Source organism: Carassius auratus, chromosome 32 (genome assembly GCF_003368295.1).
Source record: "Carassius auratus strain Wakin chromosome 32, ASM336829v1, whole genome shotgun sequence".
In the NCBI taxonomy this organism is placed as follows: Eukaryota; Metazoa; Chordata; class Actinopteri; order Cypriniformes; family Cyprinidae; genus Carassius; species Carassius auratus.
Window position 1 is genome coordinate 28395952 of NC_039274.1, and position 20712 is coordinate 28416663.

Consider the following 20712-nt stretch of genomic DNA (forward strand, 5'->3'; position numbering starts at 1 on the left):
ACACACATAAATATAACAGTTTTCTTTTCTTTTTTTTACGCTTTTATCATACAGAAGTATTTTCAAAATCCTTTGAGAAGCGAAGGATCGTTTTCTTCACTTGTCGCACCTCATTTTTCGTTGCCAAACAGCATTTCGCTGACAAAAAAAGTGAAGATATTTTTACGCTTACCGTGTAAAATGTAGTCTATGTAGTGATGTCTATTACCTAGCTTAACTAATAATAAATGTAGATGGATGTAAAGACATAAACAGTATTTGATTTGAATTTAAAATGTGCATTTGTTTTGCTTTTTTTTTTTTTCTCATAAAAAAAAACAAAACACTAGCAACAGTGTCACTTTGTGAAGTAATCGACACCAGCCTCGTATGAGCAGATGCAGCATAAATATCAAGCATTATGCGGTGTTCATTGTAATCTTTGAGGCAGCTGCGATTCGTACTATTAACTTTTGGACGAATAATGTGGACTTCTTGTTTTCTTGATCATGCCACAACTCTGGACTGATGGAAAGACCTTGACATGAAATCTTAACCTTTTTGGAAATCAAATGGATGTTTAATGTAAATAATGCAAATTTTTTGTTTGTTTTTATGTCAGACCATGTTTTATTTGGCATACAGCTATATATACTTGTGTAGGTTTAATATCATTGTGTGCAATGTGAGTACATATTTAACTCTCGGTACTTAGCTAGCCTGTCCATTGTACAATGAGTCTAGGATTGTATACATTGTGTAAATGTGTTCTGTTATTTTTGTGTGACTTAATGACGAGAAATCGTGCTTGTGACAATAAATTCTCATGGATTATGTGGATTTCAGTCAAACTGAGTGAGCTGTATTCATTGGGTCACTGAATCAACACATTTGCCTGCATGACATATTAATGTTTTTCTTGAATTCTGATTAATATTAGGGTTTTGAATGTGCATGTTTTGGAAGGGCTGTACAAATTTTGTTATCCATTTTGATTTCATGTCAACCACTTCCAAAACACAGAAGTTAATTTGTATTTTACCTATAAATGATAGGTGTACGGAACATAGAATATACTGCACATAACTCTACGACTGCTGCATGTAGTTAATGGAAAACTGTTGAAGAAACATCAATGGATGGATTGAGACCTTCCTTATGCTGCTTGTTTTGGTTGTGGGTCAGGGAACAGGAAGGGATTTCACCGCTGGGATTACTCAAACACCAGCAGACGCTAAATAAGCTTTCTGAATTAATTTGGACATTCAAACTCCACAGAAGAAGAGTGAAGGCCTTTGATTCTGCCTCTGATTTCTTTTATACACTGGGCCGTAGTATTTCTTTTATTTTTATGGACATCCAGTAGTGAACTTAGGTGCTATTGTTTACTTCATTCTTAAAAGAAATGGTTCTATTTAGAACCAGAAATTGTTCAATCACTCACTTCAAATATAGAACCATTTGAATGGGTTCATAAAAAAGGAACCACAAATGGTTCTTTGAATCCAAGTTACTGTAGATGGTTCTTGAACCATTTAAGGGTTCTTTATTATTGAAAGAGTTATTTATTGTTTAATTGGAAAATATAATCAATCCGGAAAATTCTAAAAGTTCAAATTTATTCAATTTATTATACAAAGATGTCATTTTTAAAATTTCACCTCTGTATATTCTGTATTAGACTACAAAACTTTAAATTATTTTACGTTTAGTTTTAATTATTTCACTTCTTCACTTTTTTAATAAACATACATAAGCTTGCTTATGTTCTCTATGTGCATATACAGTACTTCAATTCACTTAAAATTTTAGAGCCATCCAAGGATAGAACCTTTTTTTTTTTTTTTGGTAAAAGGTTCCACTGGCCAAGTACAGAACCCCAGGGCTTATATATAGAACCTCAAGTAACCCTTTTTTTTTAAGAGTGGACTTATGACTTTTTGAAGATGTAATGATAATATGATGTGTATTTAAATGATTTAGATTTATATGGAGGTATTTTCTGATTCTCGCAAATTCAACAGAATGAGAGCACAGCATGTAATCTACAGTAGGTGTGTATTTGAAATTTTTCTGCCATCAGAGAATGATGGGAAATCATTTTTTTTTTTTTTTTTTATGTGCAAACCTGTTGCCTCGTAAACCAGATAAATGAGTTTTTGTTTTCTAGCTAGCTTTCTCTTGAGTTCTGGAGCACTACACAAAATGAATTGTACAGTAACTATTCACAGTTATGCTATTTTAATAGTACTCGTGTTACATTTATGATAGATCTATTTATTAATGTTTTGATTTAGCTTTTATTTTTATATATTTTAAAATGCTATTAATTTATTATGTGCATTTGTCATTGTTATTAGTTTTCTTTCAAATTTCCTTTCAGCTTTTTTCTACTTGTTTTTTTTTTTGTTTTTTGTTTTTTACTTAGGAACTTAAACCAAAACTTATTTGAATTTTTTGTTTTTTTTTTATTTTTAGAGGACCCATATTTTAGCTGTAGCAATTATTTTCAAATCTCAATTATGTATTTTTCTTACAGGTTTTTCCTTTGATTCCCAAGATGTTAATTGCTGGACTGGAGTTACTTGTGGATTATGGTAATGTTTTTATCAGCTGTTTGGAGTGGACTCTCATTCTGACGGCACCCATTCACTGCAGAGGATCCACTGGTGAGCAAGTGATGTAATGCTATATTTCTACAGAAACAAACTCATCTAAAATGGTCTGAGAGTGAGTACATTTTCAGCAAATTGTCATTCTTGGGTGAACTATTCCTTTAAAGTAAATTGCAAGTTCCAGTTATGTAATGTGGTATGTTGTAACCCATGTGGTAATGTTCATGCACGCTCATCGTATATGACCGTTCTGACATGACTTGAAGATAGCAAGTCATTGTTTTGGGAGAGGGATTTCTTCTACATGCATGCGAGCGTGCTGAAACACCATATCAGCCTCTCATATAATTGCATTTCTGTACACTGTCAAAAATGTAAACGTTTAATTCCTCCTGGGTAAAGCATGACATGACTTGACTGGCTAGAAGCATAAACATCAGATCCGTTAAATCACGTTCATTGCGTGCATCTCAGAGGATCTTGATGCTCTTTGATTAGACTCTTGTTTAGAAGAGAAACTTGAGATGTTTTGCATGGGTCAAATGCATCGAGTGATTCGAGTCTGGCTGCAATCACTGTCATTCCTAGATGTTTTCATTGATGTTGTGTAACAGTGTACGTTTTTTTTTAACTAATTTGATTCATTGTTAAAAAAAAAAAAGTCAAGGTATTTTAAATAATGATCAAGATAACTTAAGATTTCCTGGAATATTAACACTTTATTGTAGTTTACTGAACACTTTGAAGTACTAACAACTGTTCTGAAAGCCAAGTGATATCTCAACAGCTTTCCATATGATTTCTTTATTTTAAGTTGAACCAAAAATATCTCGCATGCTTTCTTCGCAGTATGCACCCTCATGAATCAATAGCATAACAATGCATTGTTTAACCATTTGTAAGTTTAATTTATACTGCTGTTGTTGATTTTATGATGACATTTAGTAACATTTAGGATGAGTGTGTTCCTCTATTTAAAATACTTTTTATTTATTTTTAATCATCTCATGATTCATGAGAGGTTGTGGGAAGTTAAAAGAAATATTTCCACCCAAAATGAACATTTGCTGAACATATATAGTAACCCTCACACCATCCAAGATGTAGATGAGTTTGTTTCCTCATCAGATTTGGAGAAATTTAGCATCATATCATTTGCTCACCAGTGGATCCTCTGCAGGGAATGGGTGCCGTCAGAATGAGAGTCCATTTTTAGCAAATTTTTATTTTTTGACTGAACTATTCCTTGAACTCTATTAATTTGACAGATGATTTAAACTAAAAAAAAAGCAATGCAAATGGTTGGATGATAAAAATGCCTTTTTATAGTTCTAAAATAACTGTAACCACTTTAAGCATAGTTGTAAAGGTTTCATTACCCATCTCACAGGCCTGCAGCTATGCAGTCAAGACCTGTTTTTGTTTTGGAATGCAACCAGTGCGTTTATTTAATGTTGCGTGCACTATACACTGTCATGTCTGACAGGATCAGGTCAGGACCGGTTGGGTTTTGCAATAAAACCATTAACAGGTTTTGAGTGACAAATAAAAACATAACTTTCTGCCCTGCTGTTTTCAGGTGTGTTTTCAGTAGAACTGTTTCATATGATGTGGAAAAGAGGATGGTATTCTATTGCTCTGTCAGATTAACAGCTAAGCATCATTCTACTGACTTTAGATGGCTAACTTTGAGTGTCTGGCCATTAGATTTCCCATTCACCTCAGTAGGAGTTTCTCTGTTGGCGCTGCATGATGCAGGATGCTCGTGTTGTCCGAACATACTGGAAAACTGATGTCATGAGTGACTAATGGCACCACAAGAACACAGACATTCCCAAAGCCTTCACTAGTGACTGTCCTGAGCCGTGACGTCAAAGACGGCAGACACAGAGAAAGTTCAGTCCATTTCAAACTATTCATTTTTATATCTGCCCTTTGTGTGTTTGTTTAATTAATATTCTGGCTAATTTGGTTATTTCAGTTATTATGAGCATTGCACTAATACACTTTGGCATAGTTTATTATTAACTATTTGAATCTTATAAATAATCTTTTGTTTCTGAATGCATATATTGCTTAAGAAGCAGCATAAATCTGTTCATTGTGAGAACAGTTACATGTATTTGTTATGTACCGTAAATATGGCTTGATATGGAACAAGCAATAATTAAGTTAAAATGTGTAAGACTGAAACAAATAGGATTGACCGACACCAAATATATAAACCTGGTTATTGTATACAGCACATTCAGTTTGTTACTATTACAGAAATCTTAAATCCTATTTAATTTGACTACAATACATGCATCAAATTAAGTTCATCAGTTTATGTTAAAACTCTGTAATCCAAATGGATGAAAATCTTATATATGCGTTTCAAATACACAAGTTTTAAAGGGATACTCCACCCCAAAATGAAAATTTTGTCATTAATCATTTACCCAAATGTCATTCCAATCCAGAGCTTTGTTCGTCTTCAGAACACAATGTAAGAGATTTTGGATGAAAACCGGGAGGCTTGTGACTGTCCCATAGACTGCAAAGTAAAATACACTGTCAAGGTCCAATCTGGTAAAAATCTGGACCACAGATTACTCCAGATTTTCCTGCCCAAACAGCATAAAAATGAGGAAAAGTTCTCAAGTTCGGTGTGATATTTTTTGATTCATTCTTTCTCATCTGCAAAAAAAAATGCTGCACACGTCTCTTTAAACATTTTCAAATGTGTCAAAAACGGATTGGCCTTAAAACAGCTGTGCCTGTCCTGATGCATGACATATGTTCAGAGATGTTTCTTTTCTTTCTGATTTCTCAGAAATTTCCAAGGCCTCTAAAACAACAACCCATCCCGCTGTGCAATACTTTCCTTCGGTTTGAGGATGTACAGAAACATTCCACTTGTTTAGTGTCTCTATTCAAAAACATAGTCAGCTTCATAGGAAGTGTTTAAATATGTGTTCAGTATTTAATTATGCTGCCTTCCTCTTTTGGGCGAACTCAAAGCAAAAAGGAGATGCATACATAATTTTTTTTCATCATGAAGGCCCATGAAAAATCAAAAACACTTCTCGAAGTGGATTGACTCTAGCTTTGGGAAGTCAGAAACTCCCAACTTCATTAGAGGGGAACAGGCTCAATCTCGGTTCCCGATAAGATTCCCAGAATCTCCCCAGGACCTCAATTAAGTTATGTGTAATCTCCACGAGTGTAATGTGAGATGGTTTCTTGTTCCTCTTGAATGTAGTTTGACATTCTTAAGTGAAACTGTGGCATTGGTGATCATTATTTATGAGAAGCTCCCTGGGGTGAAACTTCCTTGAGGTTCCTCCACATTGTTTACAGCTAAAACTCTTAAGAAGACATCAATTACTCTGAGGACCTGAGGCGAAGCTGTGATGGACACATCGGTGGAGATATTTTGACAACCTCCTCCGCCTTCAAACCATTGAAAGAGAGGGCAGCTGCCCCCTGAAAATGTCTCTTTACTTTGACTGCGGTGGGATGGTGTAGCAAACAATAAATCCATTCCCTTTTTTTTTCTGAACATGAGACAAGAAAATTGAAGTTTTGACACATTTGTAATTTGTCTTCTTTTCTATGATTTTAGTGCTTTCTTTTTCTGCCCACGTCCGTTGGTTTATGTGATTGTAAAAGAAACTTTAAAAGAGCTCAAGGTATTATTATGTAAATACTGTCAGGCTTTTCTCTCCAGCACTTACGCTGTTTGAATCTGTAAACAAGCTCGAAAATAGATTGACAGGTTGTTATGTGGTACTTTATCTGAATCCATTTAAAAACAATAAAAAATTTATAGATAACAGCAGGTGAGATTTCGATGACATTATGACCACAGAACATTTCACTGGTTTTAGAAATCTGGTCACCATAATCTAACTATTGAAAACGTTTACATGCACTAATTTTCGTGATGCAAGTACAATGTTTTATTGTACAAGTCAGAATCGAGAGCTACATGTATGTGTAAAATGCTGAGTGATGGAAAGTTGCTGAAATCTACAAATACTGTTAATTTTCCCACCATCCCAGAGACTGCAACTGTTTGCAAACCCTAAACATTAGCACACCAAATCACAGTTTGCAAACAGTTCTGCTTTCAATTCCCCCAAAACGCGGCCCACGTTGCATTCAAAGCTAACAACCCAATCCTGGGTGAGGGATTGCTCACTTCTTATATAAATATTTTATTGTGTTCAGACGGTATTCCAAAGTCATCTAATGGTTTTTCCATATCAGATGCTAGAAGTCATGTTTCCAGACCCATCGTATCAATGTGGGGCATGACGCGACGCATTAGCTCTCTAGCCAAGCTAGCCTGGTAAAAACCAGATACAGATAACAAAACCCAGAGCATTCCAGAAGTTGCTAACATAAGCTTCCAGTCAGTTGCTGTCCATTTGAGTAAAGCTTTTTATAGCACCATCTGGAGAATTACACCACTGTCTCATTCTATTAGTGTAAGAGGGAGATCGTATAGTGAGCACAGAGAACATTTCCCAATGTACTGCGATGAGTGATCCGGATATTGTTGTAGAGTTTGGAGCCAAAGCTTCAGATCGTGCTGGGATACTGTGGGAATGCCCAGGCAGGAGCAATGAGGCAAGGGGGTGATGCATGGTGGGAAAGTAACAGGAAAAACAGTCCTGTGACATCACTGTGTTTATTTCCCCTAAATATTATTCTTCTCCTGCGCATTGGTGTGTCATTAGCTCTTGATTAAAACACCACTGTCTGCATTATCACGTGTATGCTGATGTTATGACTTGGGCAAACAATGACAGTTTACCGGAATAGTTCTATCATTATCTACTCATGTCTAGTAAAGCTCACAAATCGAAGTCGAAATTGGACATATTGCACAAGGTTTGACGTCACCAATACCAAACACCATCAGTGTTTCGTAAACGTCATTTGAGAGCTGCAGCAGCGGGGAAGATTTTCATCCTGAATTGTTTTCATCTTCATTGTGAAGGTCCAGATATTAAACAAGTTACTTTATTTATCTCAAACCCACAGCCGTAACATCTCATGATGATTTATATGCATAAATCCAGCTGCAGACAATGCATCATAGAAAAACAACATTCATTTGAGTGAATCTCGCAAACATTTTCTTTTGCCTAAAGAAAATTATGCAGATTGTTTGCATCATAAGAATATGATTATCGAATATAATTTTTTGGTTTACTTGTTACCCATCATATACTCACGTATTTACTTAATTTGTATAATATGTTTTAATGTGAATATTTAATTGCAGCTGCATGATTTATAATTTATTAATGTAGCCATCACAAAAAGGAGAAATAATATTTAATTATGCTAATTATTTTTTGTTCCCTATTTTCCAACATTATGGACCCAATTTTCATATAATGAGATACTTGAGTGTGGCAGTGAATGACATTACCTTAAGTGGTCGTTGCAGGAAAATGCATGTTATGCCTGTTGTGTAATATAGTTTTGCCTGTTTTTGGTCTGCAAGCTTCCAGCTCTCACAAAGCTGGTGTCTGGTGCATTTAAACCCAATCCTGTAAGGTTCACGTGATCCTGATAATACTGATTCAAAACCTGAGTTTGATGTGCTCTGGTCTCCTGAGATCAGAAGAGTCAATGCCCAGAATCATCTGCACTGCTCTTTCTTTTAGACACATGTAAAGCCCTGCAGACACAAAACTACATTTCACAACCAACAGCTGAAAAGTGAGCAGACTTTGGTGTTTTATCAACTATGTGTTTTGAAGAACTAACAGAAAAGGTCTGGTGCCACAATGAGAAAATTGCTTTGCATGCTTTTTAAATATATATCAAAGTTCAGAGAGTACAGCTGCTGAATGCACATTTGTGTATGTTGTGATGGCATGCCAAATATCAGAACAATTTTTTCAGTATACTGTGGGAAAACAGATAATGCGTTTGGAAGGATTTCAAACCATTCGGATTCTACTGAAAAAAAAAAAAAGTTAATTTGCTGAAAATACACTCACCCTCAGGCCATCCAAGATGTACAGGAGTTTGTTTCTTCATCTGAACAGATTTGGAGAAATTTAGCATTACATCACTTCTTCACCAGTGAATGGGTGCCGTCTTTTGGACTCTCATTCTGACGGCACCCATTCACTGCAGGTGATCCACTGGTGAGCAAGTGATGCAATGGTACATTTCTCCAGATCTGTTCTGATGAAGAAACAAACTAATCTGGATCTTGGAGGATCTGATGTTGAGTATACTTTCAGATAACTTTTATTTTTGAGTGAACTATTCCTTTAATTAAATCATTTGAACTAATCCAGCAGTTAAATCGCTGTGCTTAAAGGATCTAGAATACAGTCATGCTGAAGAAGGCATTAATATGTGCTTTATAAGTACTATAAAGCACAGCCAATATGCTAGTAATATGCATGCTCATAAGCAACTAGTTAATAGCGAATAGCGTTAGCATTCACTCTTGGCTGCTATTGTGGTTACTGAAATGAAGTCCTTGTGCTAATAATAGTCTCAGATATTTGTAACATATATTTTGCTGATTTGTCATAACAATGAAGGAAATAGGCCACCAAACCCAGAGGTTTCAGCATGTAACTTTTTTTTCACGTTTCCAGTGATATATGTAAACTTGCAGTTTTTCATTAATAAGATTTCAGTGGGAAAATCTGTCATAATGTGACAGGAATTTATAACTACACCACTTTGAAGACATTTTAGGCTCATAAACATCAGAATATCACTCTTGGGGACGTCCTGAATGGAATTGGGTAGAGGGAGAACGAGGCTGGCTTAACATTCCTCACATTCTGACCTAATCAGCAAAAAGCATATGGATTTCAGGGTGGAATGGATTTATCGTACCCTAGAGGATGAAGCACATTTCCTAGATAGTAATAATGTGCTCGCTGGATGTAGAAATGCACTGTGGGACCTGCTCAGAAGAAGTTTTGTTGCAAGGGAAATGCACTGGGTGCTGATTGCTCTGGCTCCATCTGCATTTTATATTTTTAAGGAAATAAAGTGCATTTTATCTGTGCATGACTTTCATTATTTATGGAAATCAACAGACCTGTGGTCAAAAGAGCAGGTCTCACTGTGTGATTCGTTCAGCGTGGCTTCACCCGCATGCCGTATCTCACCACCGTATGCACTGAGTTGTGTTATCAAGGCAATGAATATAATGATTTCTAGAATTTAAGAGTTTTAAATAAGTGGTTTAACCCTGTCCAATAAGGTTATACTATAAAATACTATATTTATTTCCTGGACTCATGATTAATATGGTTAGGCAAATAATTTGACCACCCTTGGTTATTAACCTATAAGGGGTAATATCATTTGTGAAGGCTACAGTGAAAAAACAAATGTGGCTATTATCTTTTATCTTTTTCATTGTCTATATTCTCTAGGTTAAATATCAGTGTGATATAAGTTATGTTTAGCAGTGTTTAGTACAAACACTCAGAATACTGAGCGAAAATGAATGAATGACAGATGAACATTAATATGAAATGTGTCCAAATGAACTTAAGTCAACATCCGTGAAAGAGCTGTAACTGCGAAAACTTAAATCACGGACACCTGTGCTAAAAAGCAAAAAAAAAGATGGTGTCTTGATCATAAAACGTGGACATTTGGAGCACCAAGATGAACTGCCATGTCCAGATAAATCACCTGAGAATCACCCTTGTGACTTCATTATTGTCAAACCATTGTGGGCAGTTTCGGGGAGAAGACGGAGAAGCTTGATTTCCTCCTCCACCTTCTCTAAATCAAAATTCAGCTGAAGACTGTTTAAATGTTGTAATGAATGAATCTAAGAAGCTGGAAGCTAAAGGTTGGTAATAAAGAAATGCTGCTTACCAGGTGTCCATATATTAAGAGCTGGGTAGATTACTTGAAAATTATGACTTACTGATTCCAAATGACAAAAAAAATTTAGTCAGTAACGTAATCGATTACATTACACTATACATTTTAGGGAATATAATCAGACTACTTTTTGATGACTTTTGACGTAACTTGTTTATCACTTTGATTTAAATGGGATAATCTTGTACCATAGGGATATAAAAATGCAATGAAGATATATTCCATTCATTGTTTTCAACAACATAAAGTGCATTAAACATTACATCGAGTTTGTGAAGGAACTGCAGGGGGGTTGTGGGTTAAATGAAAAGCGAATAATTAATTAAATCATAACAATGTATAATTTACATAAATGTAATAAAATAATTGTAAAATACCATGAATCAAAATAAAACGCTTACTAAAAAATGCAATATTTGTTTACCTGCACGTCATGTTTAGACTTAATCAACGTCAGAGAACTGAGTTAATTATTTATGAACTTGTTACCTTAAAATCTCTGTGGTAGCTCAAAGTAAATATATTGGGTGAAAGAAGTTTTGAATCCCTGCATTAAATGTTAATAACAAATCACATGAATTTGTGCATTTGAATGTGTTTGAAAGACAAAGTCTTCCAAAGACAGTTATACTTATCCAATAACCCACTGAGTGATAATTCAAATAAACATTAATGATTTTCATCTTTAGTTGATGCAATGTTGAAATGTTGAGAAAACACTTCTTAATATTGAAATGATCAAGTTCCTTTGTAATTATAGCCACCTGCTAGTGACTGATCTCTGTCTGAATGTCTTCAATACAAAACTGGAAGACTTTCTGAGTGTATAAACAGTAGGCTATTTTAGAAAGAAACATTTAAAAGACGAAAAACAGGATTTAGGGAGAATCAATACATGATGAATAATTAATTGCTATTGTGTGAATAACGTGCAATCGTGTTATCAATAAAAAGTAGTCCGAGTAGGCCTATATTAGCTAAAATGTAGCTGTAATTTAATATAGTTATTTTGGTCAACCCCTTTTTCTTATACCTTAAAAACCTTACGAACTCCTTGAATACCGCAAAAAAGCATTAAGCGTGCACATAATAAAGTTGATTTAGAGAATATCCAGAGTGTGCAGTGCTGGAATACACAAACAATAAACTGAAATATTTTAACGGTTTTATTCGTTTAATATCGTGAACAGAAATATTTCCCATTTTGAGTTTATCTGCTTCACAGTTTTGATGACTTTGAAAAAACCACTATCCATCCTGCAGCTCATCCAAGGAAAAAGGCTCGTGACGTTGCCGTCGCCAGCAGGAGCCGGATATCCGCCACGTCCGGAAAAATCCCATATTTGGGCATTCCTAGCGGGAGCAATGGCAGCTTACATTGAAAGTGAACGGCTAGCTTGGTGTTGATTGTGTAGCGTAAATGATCGATTTTTAGACATTTTCAACCTATGATCGAGACGGAAGAGTGCTGGATTGGAACGTAAATATTTTTGAAAATGCCAAGAACCAAGTTCTAGTCACCGAACCGTTAAACCGCTAACTTACCAAACCGAAACCAATTAGCACGGCTTTAGCATCCTCGACACCGTTCGTGAATTCTCTCGCTAAAATCCCCGACTCTCACCCGGTATCCACCGTTATCCATGCCCGAGCAAGGCCCGAGGATGAACAGCTTCTCCCTCGGCGAATTGTGCTGGCTCTTCTGCTGCCCGCCGTGTCCGAGTCGCATCGCGGCCAAACTGGCGTTTCTTCCGCCCGAGCCCACGTACTCCATCCATACGGACACGAGCGGCGCGACCAGCCTGCACCTCACCGAGCGCGCCGACTGGCAGTACTCACAGCGCGAGCTCGACGCCGTGGAGGTGCTGGTGACCCGAACCAGCCGCGGGAACCGGCTCGGCTGCATGTTCGTCCGCTGCGCGCCTGCTAGCCGCTACACACTGCTGTTCTCCCACGGGAACGCCGTGGATCTGGGCCAGATGTGCAGCTTCTACATCGGCCTCGGCTCCAGGATCAACTGTAACGTGTTCTCCTATGATTACTCGGGTTACGGGGTCAGTACCGGGAAACCGTCCGAGAAGAACCTGTACGCTGATATCGAAGCGGCCTGGCAGGTGCTGAGGAACAAGTGAGTGTTTCTGAGCAGGTGCTTCTGTGTTTGAGCGCCAATCCCAATTGTTCTGTGATGGTGTGATGTTCCCCTGTACACTGTTGAATACTACTGTTTTTCTTATGAACAGCGACATTTTAAGTTTTACAGACTTAAATTCACAATAAAATACCGTATTTCATTAACTTTCTAATGTTAATAAACTGACATACTGAAGTACTAATATGTTTTGAACCATTCAATACAGTTTTTTTTTTCTTTTTTTACTGTAAAATGACATTAAATGCAATTACAGTTATGCACCGTATATAGTATGGAAACTTACCGATAACCAATTAACAGTTTTTTTACTGTAGCATTTTACAGTCTTTTACTGTTAAGATCACAGTTTTCTTTCTTTTTTTTCTTTTTTTAAGAAGTCTCTTCTGTTCATCAAGGCTGCATTTATTGACAAAAAATACTGATTTTTTTTTTCTTTGTGAAATTAAAAACATTTAATCCATCTTTTTTATTTCTGTTATGCAAAGCTGATTTTTCAGCATTATTGCTCCAGCATATCAACTAACATGACGGCATCTGTAAAACGACTAGTATTGGTTGATTTGTTATTGTCTCTTTATTATTTAAGGTCCTGCTGATTTTAATACTTGAATGATCTTTGAACCCGCCCACTTTTTTGACTAACTTAATCTGAGTGATGACATAACTGAAGTTGTTGCATAATCACTTATGAACATCTCACATCACCGAATGGCAGTCTTAAAAGTTTTAATATCCTGTTTTTCGTCTGGCTCGTGCTGATATGTAAAGCAGGCTAGGCTGGTACAATGCCAGTGTGAATCAATTTAACAACAAATTATTTTTAAAGAATCTTGTTGAAGTGAACGCCCATTTTACAAGACATTTACTCAAAATTCATGTACAAATAATTGATGATAAATACAAATCATGTGTCGACATGTTGAAGCTAGAATTTGGGCAAAGTGGGAAGAGAAGTGATTTGGTTAATCAATTTGGTCGATCAGCCTCTCTGTAACATGACGTTATAATGATTATAATTTTAATGAGATATTTGTTGGTTGCATGAAGATGACAGTCTGGCACCATATTGGTGGAAAATAGTCCATAGGCACGTTTGACTATAGGTTAAACATTTTCTGTATTGGTTTTGGGAAATCTGAGGAATTCTGTGACAAGAATTTTAAATATAAAAGGTTTCAGATGGACCTTGTTGGTAATGTGAAGCAATCAGTTTAATATTTAGGAAGCATGGGGTGTGTAGAACTTCTCAGAACGTCTTTCTGCTGAAAAATCCGAAGCAGAGTTTCTGCTGAATTTTCCACAGAATTCCGTGGCCACAGATTCCGTGTGGGCTTGGGTGTGATCACAGCCTCTGTACTGAATGGTCATTCTGGTATCTGCTGATCTTTCAGCATAACTATTATCTCACTTCATTGAACCAAGAAAACCTTTTGACTGTTCCGTTGGCTAAACCGATCAGTTTGAACAACAACTGACCTCATGTTTTGGTCCATGGATGGTATCCTAACCATTGGAATCTCTCCTGACCAAACAGAATTGCTTATTTTGTCATCCAGACACAATCCAAGACAAAATGCCTTTAGAGACTAATGATTTATAGCCTGTTAAGATCCTTTAACAATCTCATTAGAAAGATGTGTTTCTGGCAGATTGAAGAGAATCGTGCGCAAAGTGCCTTGTCTTTAGTAATATATAACGAGAGATGTTTACACTGGAGAATATAAATGTCTATAATTATTTTTGAAGTAGGGACAGGATAATTTGTTGGCACATCTGGCAGTGGTTATGTTGTCTAATGAACAATGGAGGCTGGTTGAATGCGAAATATACATGGTTGGTTTGGTTAATCTGAAAGCAGCATTTTAAGGCATTATATGCATGCTTATTTAAGCTCAGTTTTACCAAAGAATTACATTTATTGAATGCCGTGTTCTGCTCGATTGTTTTTGTGTGTTATGTATTTGAATGTTTCAATTGTGATGCATTGTTAGCCACATCCTAACTCCAATATCTATTGAAATCAATTGTGAGTCCAGTTTCTTGTGCACTTATTTTGAATTGCTGTTTGTGTGGCATGCAGAGCTGCTTTCTATTAAGACATTATGTAAGTTCCCTAGTATTTGCTGCTAAACAGCTTTTCAGAAGTGGATTCAGCACACCATGGCTACTTCTGGTGAATTGTAGGTGGTAACTAAGTGTTTTTTAATGGCTATTCTGGGTTACTGAGTTGCAAGTTTTTCATACAAACTTTCCAGGAAACTATTACGGCCACAAGGAAGCTCAAATAATGCTTCATGGCAATAATCAATTATTTATAGAGTTTGATTCTTAGTTAGTTAGGTCCCTGTTTCTACTGTAAATGATGATGTTGAAACCATGGAACAGAAGTAGTGTTTTATTTTAGGATGCATACTTTGCAGTTTGTTGTCCTTCAAAGGGCCACTTGAAATAAACTTAAGGAAAATTAAAGGGGGAAAAAAGCCCACAACTTTTTATTTTAGCTAACTGTCAAGGTATCATTTCTCCTTTTCACTAAGTTTAACTAGATGTATTAAAATAAAAACTATTTGTGACCCTGGAGCACAAAACCAGTTTATATTTTTAGCATTAGCCAAAAAAACATTGAATGGGTCAAAATTATCGATTTTTGTTTTATGCCAAAACTCATTAGGATATTAAGTAAATCATGTTCCATTAAGATATTTAGTATTAATATATCAAAACTAAAATTTTGATTCGTAATATGCATTAAGAATTCATTTGGACAACGTAAATTGCCAAAAAAAAAAATAATAATAATTTTTTTTGATTTTTTGCACCCTCAGATTCCAGATTTTCAAATAGTTGTATCTCAGCCAAATATTGTCAGATCCTAATAAACAATACATCAATTGAAAACGTATTTATTAAGATTTATTTATGATGTATAAATCTAAACTTCGAAAGAATTACACTAAGTTTAAGCCTGGTTTTGTGCTCCAAGGTCACATATATAGACAATTAACAAATATATATAAACCTATAAAAGATGACAAACAAACAAAATAATTAATAACTTAAGAAATAGCCAGAATAAAAAAAAATCTATTAAATACAAATAAAAAATCTAAAAAATAAAAACTAATTGAAAATATTAATTATTCATATTAATGGTACTAATTAAAGTAATACAGGTCCTTCAGGGGTGATGAGTCCCTCTCCTGTAGAGTTTACATCAAAACTCTATAAAAGCCTGTATATGAGTCCCAAGTATTATATGGGCAATATTGGAGTTTAACTGTCCAGGAATGCGCAAATGCTAAATTTAGTGTTATGAATTTGCAGGCTGAAGTGCTTGCATATCTTGAAATGTTTGCATGTATATATGTGCTTGTATTATATTGTTATGTTTAACTGCCGTTTCCTCCTGTGTTTACTCTATTTAATGGCAGCACTTGCAGAAGTTCCTGTGTAATTACTGTACTGGGTGCAGTAGCCCTTCAGTTTGACTCGCTTTAACCTTCCACTGCACTGACAGCTCTACCCTGAAATTGATCTGACAGTGACGTACAGTGTTGAAAATACTCATATGGCTGGGTAAATGAACTCTGAGCCTCTAGTACGTATGCTAGCACAACAGTAGTAAGTGAGGACATTCTCTGTAGGTTTTCACAGGGCGTGCAAACCTTTGCTGAACATTAATGTTGTGTTTATTTGGTAATGCAAAGATCATAATCATACTGAACTTGTATTTCAGAGTTGACACCGTAATCAAAAATTCATTGGATTGTGGAATTAGTTTTAATATTAGATGAATGCCAGAAACAACAGTCCGAGGACCCTACGTGCTGCTGCATTAGGAAGCCAGTAAAATACAAATATATAAACATGGCCTTTTCGAAAATTGTTTATAAGTTCTCCAGTGCAATTGAATGGAACGTCAAACATCTTGTTTTGGAAAAATGCAATTGGAAATGTCATTATTCCAATCACTTGGAGTAATAGCATGCCAACAACAAGCCGCATGATTTGCCAATAATGTCTATCACAAAAACACCGGTACAGAGCGAGTTTCATGATGAAGTTTAATATTTCATGTTTGGGATCTGAAGCGTAGTCCGTAGTTATAGTCATGCTTACCATGGCAATTATCTACTAACAACTGATACTTTACGGATATGAGTTTAAAGTTTAATAATCTGAAGTTGAACTGTTCTATTTGTATTCAATGCAAAGACAGAATCCTTCAAACTCCTTTGAATAAATTAAAGCTCATTAAATTGAGAACATAGCTCAGAGTACATTTTAATGCTAATCTGTTTTAAGTATTACCATATCAGCACCTGACACCTTTTTGAGGCCATTCGCTCCATCCAAACATTTGACGGTTTTATCCGAAGCGTTTGCTCAAGTAAGATAAAGCACAAAGGATTTGACTTTTTAATGCGTTATTTACCACTTCCTCTTCTCCTCGGGTTTCTGGCCCATATTCGGTCCATTGTGCAGTAGGTCTTTTTCTGTTTATGGAGCGTAATGCATTTCATAAGGCAATAGGCAGAATTGCTTGTACAGTCCGCAGGAAAGTCTCTTTTCAGATCTTTTCAACAAAAGATTTGAAGGCAAGGGTCTTTTGGGAGCATTTTCTCCAGCTTTAGCAGAGAAAGGTGATTCTGTAACTGTTTGCCTCTTACCATTAATCTCGCAGCTTTTTTATCGTCTATAAATGATAGAAGTCCCACGTGTCGCCGTAGCTTGTGAATTGTCCTATATTCATTCAGGTTTAGTCTTAGGATTCTCTTCAGGCATTAATATTGTCTCTGTGCTGTGCACCTGCTTGCGGCAGTCCAGGTGTGTGTGTGGTCTTGGGGGGTTATGCAAGTAATAAATTAACTTCAGAGGTTTTTTGAGGGAAAAGTCAGTCAATTAAACTTTCCTAAAGTCATTGAAAAAGGAAAAAAATGTTCCCCATTACAATTTGAAACCGAAGTGTTCATTAAGTTCAGCCTGACCGTGCAGGTTTTACCGTAGCGCTCCTAGTGTCTCTCTCGTTCTCAGTGTGAATTATTTACACTGCTCCTAATGAACCAGACAGAGCTGTCTTGGACTGCTGATGGCAAATTCAGATGCTCGGCCTGTTACCTGCGGTTCCAGGGCTATGGCTGGCTCTTTGTCAGTAGTTTAGTTTATACTGTTTTACTTCATTGTTGTATGTCTGTATTTACGTAGCACTGTGGTCCTGTGAGGCACGACATTTCTTTCCACTATATGTCTTTTGAACTTTTGCTAAAATTTAAAACGAAAGGGAAGAAAATAGGTTAAAGTTGCCCCATTTTTAAAACTTTTGTAGCATTTTCTTAAATATAGGTTACGGTTTATTGTGGTTAAATTTAGCTTTACCTGATTATTTTCCACCCTTCTGCTTATCATAAGAATTAAACAGGCTTTTTTTGTTCTATAACACAGGTGGCCAAAGTGGGTCATAGAGAGCCACAGTCTTGCAGAGTTTTTCTCCAACCCTGATTAAAAAAATAAATAAAAAACTCACCTGCGTGTTGCTTTCTAGTATCTTATGCTTTTAAATCTAGCTTGCTATTGCTAGTCTTTAAGATTTTTTATAAATTGTTTATTTTGGTATGTTTGACCTATATGCACTTAAAAATATTGCTGGAGTATGTATGCAATGTGATATTCTGAAGTAAAAAAAAAAAACGTAATGGTAATTTCTCCAATAATCTTTCAAATTGTTTTATTGCCAACTACGACACTGTTTTTACAGTGTACCTGTTTCAGCAGTGTCCAGAAGTGTTGTTGGTGCATCAAATTATGAATATTAATGTATATAAATAAATAAATAAAAAGTTGGGACAAATTGCTGCAACTTGGGAGGCTTTCAGTTGAAATGGAACCAGTTCCTTTGAGTTTTGGCAATTCCACACACGTGCACATTGTATTCAGCTTTGCTGCTGTTGTAGCCTCAGAGCTTGGGAGGATGAGACCAGTCAAAAAAGGCTTTAGAGAAAAATGCAGCTGCACTAATCTGTCTCGATTTATAGCAAGTATATTGTAGTCTGAACACAATTGTATTCTTACTAGAAAAGAACATGGAGACACAATGAAAAGATTGGCTAGATGAGTTTGGCAATATTGTTTTTAAATGTTGTTAAGGGCACCAAGTTGTCGATCAAGCTTTTCCTGAAGCCATATACATATAAAACAATTTTTCCTCTCAATGATTTTATGACGCTCGCATTGAACCATTTGATCCATTCGGAATGCAGAACACTGAAAAAACACTGTCAACTCAAAAGCTTTCATATATATGATCTATTTACCTTCAAGGTTCCATCTTCTGCTGCTCATATTGAAACTGCATTAATTTTTAAACCACACTGTTTCCATGTCTTATAGTCCTTAGGCAGTTTCTGTTAATTTAAATATTTCTTACTAAATTTCCCTTTTATATTGGAAGAAGTTTGTGAAAAGTAATGGAAAATGTATTCTTTCGCTCACTCTTGCTTTTCGCTTCTTTTAAACGTTATTTTACTAGCCTGAGTTTGTCCTGCTTTTAAAGGCAGATCTTCCTCTGTAATTACTGTACTGTGTGCACAGGTCCCTCAGTTTGACTCTCTTTAACCTTCCTCTTTGCTGACAGCTCTGACCTGAAAATGATCTGCATGGCTGATCAGTGGTGCGCTCTTGGACAGCTAGATTTTTACACACTTCCTGAATGCTGGGGATATCTCGGACGCATTTAATAGTACAGAATTCTCCTCCATCCGCATTTATTGGGGGTAGCAGTAATTTAAGTTTACTTTAAAATTCAGATCATTTTAGGGGTCATTGCGTAACGTTTTTAGCATACAAATCAAAGTTCTCTCTTAACAGTCTTAAACATTGAAGTCAACTAGAATATTTTTGCTAGGGATGTTGAGTAGGATGTTAATAGTGGTAGATAAGGTATTCTGGGTGTTTGCTTATTTTCAGATGAATGGTCTGAGTTTGTAAGTAGAAAAATCATAAGTCTGATCACTTGCAACCAAAGGTGGAAAGAGTATTAAAATATTCTACTCAAGTAGTACATTGATTTAAATTTTTCTTAAGTACAAGTAAATGTAAAAATGTAGTAGCTAATGTAAAATTTACTCCGAGTAAAAGTTATTTAGTTACATTTTAATAGCGGGAGAAGGGGAAAAATGGGATAGGTCTATAAAATTAGCGCTAACAATTATTCAAATTTATAATCGCGATTTACAATTATGGATTTTACAATTTGGAATTACATAATTGTTCAAAGTGGCAATTATGTTATTCTTTGCACTTAAGATGCATTTTTCTTTCTTTCTACATGTTATCTTAAGGGATTTTCCACTTTTTTTTTTATAACTTAAAGAAAAAACCAATCCGATGTATAGTTGACATTTGAGGCTTAATACTATAGAAAAGCACAAAGTTTTTCAGTTAGTGTTTTCAACTTGTTTATTTTCATATTAAAAATAAGGCATGTAGTTGGATCAAACAATGGTATGAATATCATTATAATATATTAATATATATTTTTAACCTGCCGTTACAAGTTTTTGATATGACATAAAATATTAATACTCATATTTGAAGTTATAAATTAAAAACCAACAACAAAAAACTAATAAAAACAAATATATTTTAAACATTAAATTTTTTTTGTCTAATTGGTGCAAAACCACTTGCTAAACTGTCAAAGCTTAATTTTAACCATCAATGCAATGATGCAAGTATTTAGCTTATCTACATGCTTGAGAAGGGTTGATGTTGAGATTTTATAAGCTGCTAAGTTTGGTCTCCCTAGGCAAAAACAGCTTACACTGCATAGAGCTTAAATATGGCCAGGGATTCACCTAATTTCCTTAAAGCTCAACTTTGCCAGATTATGACAAAGTTTCATTTTTAGCTGGGTCTGCGCCATAACAACACCTGTCTTGTCCGTCTGTCTATTTCTTGTGATTTTAGTGCCAGTTTGTTCTCCTTCCCATTATTTATGCAGTAGTTTTTTGCTAAAATATAGCTGTGACGAGTGGGACGGGGCTGAGAGCCGTGGGAATGGAGCGAGGCGGGTGGAGTGATTGGGAACCT

At 35.6% G+C, this 20712-nt stretch overlaps 1 protein-coding gene across 1 annotated transcript in view; it reads left to right on the top strand.

Moving 5' to 3' along the window:
• Positions 1–11664: 11664 nt before the first annotated feature.
• Positions 11665–20712, top strand: part of LOC113052009 (alpha/beta hydrolase domain-containing protein 17C) — a 40370-nt gene continuing 31322 nt past the window's right edge. Inside the window, exon 1 of the mRNA XM_026216251.1 lies at positions 11665–12600. Coding sequence (XP_026072036.1) covers positions 12116–12600 — 485 coding nt within the window. The 5' untranslated portion in view covers positions 11665–12115. The remainder of the gene's footprint in view (positions 12601–20712) is intronic.